This window comes from Malania oleifera, chromosome 8 (assembly GCF_029873635.1).
Source record: "Malania oleifera isolate guangnan ecotype guangnan chromosome 8, ASM2987363v1, whole genome shotgun sequence".
In the NCBI taxonomy this organism is placed as follows: Eukaryota; Viridiplantae; Streptophyta; class Magnoliopsida; order Santalales; family Ximeniaceae; genus Malania; species Malania oleifera.
Genome location: NC_080424.1, coordinates 78,533,622 through 78,543,705, shown reverse-complemented (window position 1 = coordinate 78,543,705; position 10,084 = coordinate 78,533,622). Strand labels below are relative to the sequence as shown.

The 10,084-nt window shown below is 36.7% G+C and overlaps 1 protein-coding gene across 1 annotated transcript; it reads left to right on the top strand.

Moving 5' to 3' along the window:
- The first annotated feature begins 282 nt into the window (after window positions 1-282).
- Window positions 283-5,216, top strand: LOC131161925 (putative receptor-like protein kinase At3g47110). Its single transcript, XM_058117957.1, has 2 exons — window positions 283-3,021; window positions 4,610-5,216. Exons 1-2 carry the CDS (start codon window positions 363-365, stop codon window positions 4,984-4,986), a joined length of 3,036 nt encoding a protein of 1,011 aa, XP_057973940.1. The 5' UTR covers window positions 283-362; the 3' UTR covers window positions 4,987-5,216.
- Window positions 5,217-10,084: the final 4,868 nt, after the last annotated feature.

Here is a 10,084-nt window from a genome sequence, read left to right as displayed (position 1 = left end):
ATTTAAATTTAAAGTCTCAAAATTTGGCACATAGAACTGTGGGCAAATGTAAATTTATGATTTTATTTAGAAGAAGTCAAGGCTCAACCCCACCCTTCAACAATAAGGAAAGGGTGGGGGGGGGGGGTGTTGGGGGTGGTGTTCGCCGGGGGCGGAGTCAAAGAGCACTTCCCTTCAATAATTTAAAAAATGCGAGGGGCGTTAATGTAGTTTTATCAAAATTTTCTCTTTATTCTACTTAATTATGATTATAAATACCCGCGTAATGTCTTCACACTGCACAGCTTCCTAAGCAAGCAGCTCGTTCTTCTTCCTTTTTCTCCGCACGATTCAAAATCTACTCAGAAAATTAATCAACAGCCATGGAATTCCTAATCCGTTCGCCTTCAGTGCTTCATGTTGCTCTTCTATTCTTCAGTATCCCAACACTCCTTAGCCTTGAATCGGCCACTCTGAGCATTGCCACCGACAAGGAGGCTTTGATCTCATTCAAATCTCTGCTCACTGTGGAACCTCCATTCCCCAACCCGCTCTCTTCCTGGGACCCAACCTCGTCTCCCTGCAACTGGACGGGAATTCTCTGCAGCCCATTCAACCGAAGAGTGATTGCCCTCAATCTTTCAGGCTCAGGGCTATCTGGGTCCATAAGCCCTCACATAGGCAATCTCTCCTTCCTCCGATCCCTCCAGCTTCAAAATAACCGTTTGAATGGACCTCTTCCTGCTCAAATCAGCAATCTTTTTCGTCTGAGAGTTCTCAACATAAGCCTCAACAGCATGGAAGGCGCCATCCCATCTAATCTAAGCCAGTTGAGGGACCTTCGAGCCCTCGACTTGACATCAAATCGGTTTTCCGGAATTATACCCACGGAGCTTAGCAACCTCAGAAGCCTCCAAGTGTTGAAGTTGGGGCGAAACCGCATTTCTGGCGTGATTCCGCCGGCGATAGCCAACCTTTCCTCGCTTACCGAACTAAATTTTGGGACAAACAGCATTGCTGGGTTGATACCCGGTGAGTTGGGTGGTCTTCGGAATTTGAAATGGCTCGATCTCACCATTAACAATCTCACCGGAACGGTTCCTGATTCCATATACAATATGTCTTCATTGGTTTATATAGGCTTGGCTTCGAACCAGTTGTGGGGCAAGATTCCTAACAATGTTGGAGATACACTCCCAAAACTTTTGGGCTTCAATTTCTGCATCAACAAGTTCACTGGTACCATTCCAGGGTCTCTGCACAATCTCAGTAATATACAAATCATTCGCATGGCGCATAATCTTCTGGAGGGAACAGTGCCCCCTGGTTTGGGAAATCTCCCGTTCCTGCAAATGTACAACATTGGGTACAATAAGATCACTAGCTCGGGTGATGATGGTCTCAGTTTTATTGATTTACTGACAAATAGCACCCGCCTCAGCTTCCTTGCTGTTGATGGAAATCGTCTGGAAGGTTTAATTCCAGAATCAGTAGGCAATCTTTCCAAGGTTCTAACGAAATTATACATGGGAGAGAATCGGATTTATGGAAGAATTCCGGCCTCCATCGGCCGTCTTAGCAGCCTGGCGTTGCTAAATTTGAGCTACAACTCCATCTCTGGCGATATTCCGGTGGAGGTTGGCCAATTGAAGGGACTGCAGACGCTGAGTTTGGCTCGAAATAACCTCTCTGGAAGGATCCCAGATTCCTTGAGTAATCTTCAAAACCTAAATCATATTGATTTATCAAGTAATGAGCTGGTGGGAAGGATACCTGCTGGCTTTGGGAACTTCCAGAGGATCCTGTCAATGGATTTGTCAAACAATAGGTTCAATGGAAGCTTACCAACTGAAATGTTGGCTCTCCCAAGTTTAACCACTCTTCTAAATCTCTCCAAAAACCAACTCAATGGACCTTTGCCTGAAGTTGGGAACCTAGAAAGTGTCGTTGCAATTGACCTTTCTGACAACAGTTTGTCGGGAAACATTACGAGTTCAATTCGGAACTGCAAGAGCCTGGAAAAACTGTTTATGGCCAAAAATATGCTCTCAGGCCCCATACCCTCTTCTCTGGGGACATTGAAGGGTTTGGAGACTCTAGACCTCTCCTTGAACCAACTCTCTGGCTCAATTCCCGTTGAACTGCAGAACCTAAATGCCCTTCAATCACTGAACCTCTCCTTCAACGATCTTGAAGGAGAAGTTCCCACAAGTGGGATTTTCAGCAAGAATCTCTCGAGTGTCCACCTGGAAGGCAATCCCAAGCTTTGCTTCCATCGTTTCAGTAGTTGTGGGAATGGCGGGGGCCATGGAAGGAGACTAATCTACGTTGTAATTGCCGTCGCTTTGGCAACGATAGTAGCGCTTAGTTTAATTATTGGGTTTCTGTTTTTTGTAAAGAAAGGCAGAGTGAAGGCCTTTGCATTGCTTGAGTCACTCAAAGGGCAGTGTCAAATGGTTTCATACAATGAGCTCCGGGAGGCAACGGCAGGTTTTAGCCAGCAAAACTTGGTCGGAAGTGGGAGCTTTGGGTCTGTGTACAAAGGGGTTCTAAAAGGAGTTGAAGTTGCAATTAAGGTGCTTGACATAGAGAGGACTGGTTCAAAGAAGAGTTTCGTAGCAGAGTGCGAGGCCCTAAGGAATGTGAGGCACCGGAACCTTGTCAAACTCATAACTTCGTGTTCAAGCCTGGACTCCAAGAATAATGAATTTCTGGGTCTGGTCTATGAGTTCTTGAGCCGTGGGAGCTTGGAAGATTGGATTAGAGGTAAAAGAAAACATGAAAACGGAGAGGGTTTGAATGTGGCGGAGAGATTGAATGTGGCAATTGATGTAGCATGTGCCATGGATTACCTGCACCATGACAGTGAAGCTCCTGTGGTGCACTGTGATCTGAAGCCCAGCAATGTGCTTTTGGGCGAAGACATGACTGCGAAGGTGGGGGACTTCGGGCTGGCTAGGCTGCTGCTGCAGAGGGGCTCTGACCAGGCTGGTCTTACCTCTACAAATGGACTCAGGGGCTCCGTAGGTTACATACCACCAGGTCAGTACTCAAACTGAACATTCTCCAAAAACAAATTCCATTTTTCTTTATAAAGAAGTCATGGCCATGGGTTGCACTAGCAAAGTGCAAAATTTTTGGTAGTTATAGTTAATACAGTTTTAAAATACTAATGGGCTTTTGATAATTAGTTATTTATACTTTTTCTAAAAAAGGAAAAAAAACTATCAGTAGTTTTTTTGAAGTAATATCAAGTTGCTAGTTGTTCTATTAGCTGAAAGTTTTATTTAATTTTAACTCGCATTTGAAAAATAACATGCCAAAAAAAAAAGTGAATGTGAATCACAGGTCTTTAATCCCTTGATGTTAAAATCATTTCCCAAAGAGAAAAAAAAAAAGGGGCAGCCCGGTACACAAAGCTCCCGCGTATGTGGGGTTCAAGAAAAGGGCGGATTACAATGGGTATATAGTACGCAACCTTACTTGCATTTTTGTAAGAGACTGTTTCCATGCCTCGAACCCCTGACCTCTAGGTCATACAGCGACAGTTTACCATTGCGCTTGAACTCCCCTTCTTTTCCAAAGAAAAAAAGATGAATTAATTTTTTTTTGGTGTAATTAATAGTGTGAGTATTTACACATATATTTTGCTATAGATACAAAGGGTCCCTCCTATTCAACCTACTTTTCATTTATTAAATACTCCTAAATAATTAGTCTGTGAATACACACTTAAATACGTTATATGTGGTTGATAATAATTTTCAATAACACAATACGCTTGAAGCATTTCTTTGTTTTACTTAATCTATTTTAATTCTCTAAATTGCATCTTATACGATTTGTCTTCTCCTTGCATAATAGATTCAAGATATCAAAATCTACTAGTACTATTATTTTTTTTTTTTTTGTCTGATATTCCTACCACTATGATTATGATTATTTTTATATATTTTTATCTTATTTGTACTTAAAATTTATAAATTCTAAACCTTTTCTTTGTGATTTTAACTTAAATTCTACTTCATCTTAGTTTCATCAAGTAAGACAATATCATCTGTAAGCAACATACATCATGAAATTTCATTTTAGATATTTCTAGTAAGTTCTTCCAACAATAGTGCATAAAAATAATTGCTCAAAGCATACTTGACAACGTAAGAGTTCAACGCATATCCTTGATTCTAATGTATGTTTACAGAGGTCTTAAATTTGAAGTTGTATTGAATTCAGATAATATGTAAATCTACCCAAATCCAAATTAAAAGTTCGAAATGATGCATCCAAATGTAGTGTAAATTCCACCTATACGTAATCCCAGTGCTAGTTATTATTATTTTTTTTAAAAAAGAATTATATAACTCTCTGAGATATCATATCATAGAATTTTTATATTATATTTTTATTTTAATAAAAAATTATTAGAGCATAGCTCGCCCAACAACATATATCAAATAATTCATAACATGATAATGAATAAAAGTCAAGAAACATAAAAACGAAATTGACTGTATTATGGAAATAAAAAAATTTAAAATTAATTAATTATAAAAAATTGAATGAGAAATAAATTAGGGTTCATATAGTTGCTGTTTGGGATATAGATGGACTAATATCTAAATGGGTGCAGAGTATGGGATGGGAGAGAAAGCTTCTACTGCTGGAGATGTATACAGCTATGGGGTTATGCTGTTGGAATTGTTTACTGGCAAGAGCCCAACCCATGAGGACTTCGAGGGGGGCCTTAGTCTCAGCAAATGGGTCCAGTGGGCTTTTCCCCACGACATGGTCCTATTGCTGGACCCCGAGCTGCCCCCGCTGATGGGCCTGTCCCATGACGCCGATGAAATCAGCCCAAAAGCCCAACTTAACAGCCTGGTGACGGTTTTCGGAGTTGGGCTATCCTGCACCGTGGAATCCCCCGATGGCCGCATCACCATGAGAGAAGCTCTTCGCAAACTCAAGGCTGCCAGAGAAGGGCTCGTGAAAATGAAAACAAGCCCATAATATTTTTGGCCCAATGCTTTTCTTGGCCAAGGATATATAATGCATGCATGTATTTATGTATGTATAAATGTATATTACCAAGAATATATAATGTATGCGTGTATTTATGTATGTATATATGTATATTACAATGTAGCTACTTCCTCGGTCAACTTTATTTTTGTATCTTCAAGTCGTTTAGCGTATCTTCTTCAAATTAATATATTAAATCGTACCTCTTACTAGTTTTATTTTCCTTTTTCAAATAATTTATTTAATATTTTATTTATTTTAATTTTTATTACTTTGAGACACGTGCAATGCATGTTGAGCAAATTCCTCCATGTGTGTCATTTAGCTTTAGATTGTGTTGTTATATATGGGCAATCAAAATTTGGACAATAAATCCTTTTTATTTTAAATATTTTATTTATTTTTAAAATAAAAATGGGTTCATTTATATCATTATTTTAACTACTTATAAAAGTATAAAAGGGCAAAATTTAGTACTCCTTAGGTGACCAAAATTGAAATACCAATTTTGCCCTTCATGTTTTAGTCAAGTAAAATTAAATTTCTTCAATATCCTAAAACCCAAAATGAATCCTCATGCCCTCTCATCTTCGTGATTGATTTGTTTAACCATATGACCATCCAACTTTTGTAACTCCTCACACACAACAAATCATTTTTTCCTAAGTGTCATGCTCCGATTTTTTTTATTCATTCGTCTATTAATCTTCTCTCATGGCTTTCCAACTTCCGTTCACTATTATGGCTAGATATCTTCTTTGTCAGAACCTCCCTATCATAATCCCAATTATCTTCATTTTGTGTTTGACAACCTTCTATGGTTGTATGTTCTCAGCTTTTTCCTCCTATAAATTCTCCCCAAATAGTGATCATCCCACACATAAGATCCTTCCATGAAGAAAGTTAACGAATTCCCTCTTGCACACTGAATACGCAAAGCAGGTTAGTTCAATTCAAGTTTTCATCCATTCAAATTCAAATGCATTTACTAAAATGTCGATCTAACATTGAATATTGTGTTTGTGTTCTTGGTTTTACAAAAATTATAGCCATATAAAATATTGTTACCTATAGTATTTTGTATGTATTGCTGATAACAAAACAAATTATCCCTCATAACCTGTTGTACTCCATACCAAAACATATTTTCGTTATAAGTTCGATCAAGTTTATCATTTTCTTCAAATAGGTTGTATAGGGAGACATAAGTGTTATTGACTTGGATTGTATTTCTTTCATGTCTTTGCTCATATCTTCAATTACATTTGCAAGGTTAGTTAAAAGTTTTGTTTGTCTTTCGTTCTTTTTATGATGCAATATTATATATCATTTTAAGGTCTTTCGTATTCCATAAATGATCTTCAATAATCCCTGTAAAATTGTAGTCATTGGCATGGACAACCTAAACATATACTAGATCCTTTGTCCTTACTTGAATGTCAATCTTTATTAAATTTCTTCACAACACTTCTTGAATAGCCCCTATAATTCTACAGTGCATGAACTCTTGTAGGGTTAAACCCCTCTTAATAATGAAAAAAATATATATGATATTAGTTAAGTTCTTTGTCTTATAGATGTTGTGATGACGTTCTCATTTCTTGGAGTTTACTTGTGCTCAACTTTGTCTCGTAATGGAGGTTGGACAAATACTAGCAACTATATGTATTTACCTAATCCCTGCCTTGTGTCATTTGTTGGAAGCTGAATATTAATATGCTTCTATAACTAATAGCAGAGTTTCATATTTATAATTTTGATTTAATTGAAAGTCCATAAATTGCATCAAACTAGCTATTAATGATACTCTCTACTATTATTGTGAAAATAATTATATTTGAACTTTGATTTGGTGAATGGTCTTATCTCTATCTGGAGAATTTTATTTCATCATCCTAAAAATGTCTTACCACTGTCAAATCCACTAGAAGCATTACATAAATATCAAGACCTATTTACTAGTGCATATTTTGAGCATTACGTAAACAATAGTCCTATTTTAAAATTTTGTAATTACAAATCTAAATTTGAGTTGTGTTTTCTAGATAGGGAGTTTCAATAAGCTGTTATTTTGATTTGATCCGCCAATTTACTTTGTAGGTTTTGTTGTTTGTGGTAATGGATTTCATATATCCCAAAAGATTTTTTATTTTTATTTTTATTTGGCCTTCTGTTTATAACCATTGTCATGGATCTTTCGGTCATCACCTTAGTAGGTTCCTATAAACCAAATAAATAAATAAAATATTATATAGTTTAGTTATTTAATCTAAGGAACTATAGCAATATAAGCTATTATTAGCACATAATCAAATTTGTTAGGGGTGGCAAAACAAGTTGATGGGTTTGTTTGGACGGGTCACAAAAAAGTAGAGGTTAAATGGGTTCAAGTTCAGGTTGACCTATTTATTAACGGCTGATTAATCTATAAATTCAAACCCTCATGTTTAATAAACTGGTATTTAATTTTTTATTTAATATTTCATCAAAATTGACTTAATTTTTTTTTTTTTATAAAAAATAACACTTAAAAAAAAAAGCCTAAAAGTAGACGACCAAAGACCAAAGGGCCCAAAAGAGAAAAAAGAAAAAAAAACGCAAATAGGTCACCCTATGGGTACCTAACCCAAACCTGCCCAACCTGTTTATTAAACGGGTTAGATATGGATTGAATCATTTATAAATGGGTCATTTTCTCCCAAATTGAAACCTAATCTAAACAAGCAGGTGATGGCCACCCGCCAAAATTTGGCCCGTTTTGCCACCCTTAAAATTTGTCAATAATTGTTTGTTGTTTTATAACATCTATAACTTGCGCCTTTGATGACAAATTTGAAATTTGTTTTTTCTATGTTATCAGCATACAAGTTTGTATGTATGTATCCATGTATAGGGGAAGCTATATTAGTATCTTATTTTGTTAGTCTTCTCCAACTGATTTTTTTTTGAATTTTTTTCCCTTAGTCTTTTAAACACATTGAGTTTTACATCCATTGTTTTTTTTTTCTCTAAGGGACACTAGTTTCAATTTTGATTTCAAAGTGAATGTAAGAAAATGAAAAGAAACATAAATTTGGAACTTAAAATTTTTCATGGGACCCAAAAAAATGTCATTTCCCAAAAAAATGCTTTTGCTTTTTTATTACATAGGAATTTCAACCACCAACGAGCCCTTCGGACCCCCTGGTGCAACACCAAACTTACGGATCAGCGTCCTTCGCCCCCAAATCTCGGGGTAAAGTTCGAATGGGAACACGACTTCTATACATCAGTTGGACATTCGGCCAACCCGACTCCTAGGACACATCTCCATTACCATCAACGGTCCCCGCTGGCTCATAGAGAACTCTCACCATCCACGATTCTTGCTGGCTCACAGAGTGAACTCTCACCATCCACGGTCTCCACTGGCTCACAGAGTAAACTCTCAACATCCACAGGTACCGTTGGTTCCGTGAGTGTATCTACCTGGAATCGAATCCCCAAGACTCATTCTTATGGCTACATTAACAAAATGCTCTTTATGGCTACATTAACGTAACAATAAATTTGCTAAAAAAAAACTATGGAACTCTTGCATGTAACATTCCAAGTAAGACACTAGTTCATGACTTAAGTTCTGTTTATTTTTTAAACATTTTTTTTTTTACATTAAGAAGAAGTTTTTTGTTTGTTAGAAAACATTTTTAAAATATTGCTATCCTTCACAAAATTCTGTTTATTTACTATTCTGTAATTATATTGCCACTAGGGCTACTAGGTTTGTAGCTCTCAAGACCAATTTACATGTGCATATTTCAAGCATAACATAAAGATTAATCCTATATTGAAATTCTATAATTACAAATCTAAATTTGAGTTTGTGTTTTATTGGCAATTAGTTCAGATAGGTTATTATTTTGATTTGATCCACTAATTTACTGTGTGGACTTTGTTGTTTGTGGGAATGAATTTCATATGTCCTAAAAGATATATATTTTTGATTACTTGGCCTTTTATTTATAACTAATATGACATAAAAAAAAAATTGGGAAAAAAAATTAATGAAAAGCGAAAATCAAGGTTTTACCATTAAACCAAGATGAAACCTACACCATCGAAATAAATAGCGAATAAATGCCAAATTTAATGGGGGCATGTCATTCCAAACTATAAAAGAGACATCTAGAAATAAGGTAAGCATATTATTCTCATCTACTTCTTTCCTATTATTACAATCTAAACCTCCCACAATCCCTAACTTAAGCATGGGATTGATTCCTCAAAGTACATTACAGGCCTTCCAAGTCATTCTTATTTGATTCCTTGCAAGTGGTCACAGTCAAAGATTAGTTCACATCAACCATCTAGTTTTTGGCAGCTATAGTAGGCACCATCTGTGCGAAACAAGAGGTTTTCCATCTTTGGTCATGATCACATAACATAATTCCAAGTTAGAATCTGTTGCCTTGGGCCAATCACCTTAATCAATTCATTCCACCCCAGCCAACAACTTATCACCAAGCATGGCATCTAATTGAATTTTTGGATTTTCAGAGGGTGGAGGACATGTTCACTATGATCTTGCTGCAAAAAGAAAAAAAGAAAAAAGAAAAGGGTCATATGAAACGTGCTCTAGAGGATACTCAAATAGAAGCAATCCCCAATGAAAAGCAGTGATACCCCAAGAAATTGCTGTAAAGGTATCAGACCTAACTAAAAAGGTTGAAGATGCTAGCAGTGTAGGAATTTATAAGCAGTGATCCCAGGAGATGGAGGAAAAGTTTAGGAAAATTGACCAAGTAGAGAAACTAGTGAAGGAGGTGCGCTACTATCCCTCCAAAGGGGAGATATCAACCAAATTATCAGACCCTCCTTTTACGAAAGGGGTAATGAAGACTCCTTTGCCAAGTAAGTTTAAGATACCAAGCATTGAAGGGTACGATAGGTTATTAGATCCTTTCGACCACCAAGAAATAGTTGACTGTTACATTGATGGTTTAGCATCGGGAAGAAACTGTTGACATTTTTTCTGAAACCGTTGACGATTTCAGTCTCAGTAAGAAATCGTCGATAGTTTGGTGAAACCGTCGACAATTTTTTTCAG

Bases quoted from the DNA above. Each gene is read 5' to 3' on its own strand.
- LOC131161925 (XM_058117957.1), top strand. From the start codon at position 363: ATGGAATTCCTAATCCGTTCGCCTTCAGTGCTTCATGTTGCTCTTCTA. The intron at 3,022-4,609 runs GTCAGTACTCAA...AAATGGGTGCAG, and splicing joins CGTAGGTTACATACCACCAG to AGTATGGGATGGGAGAGAAA.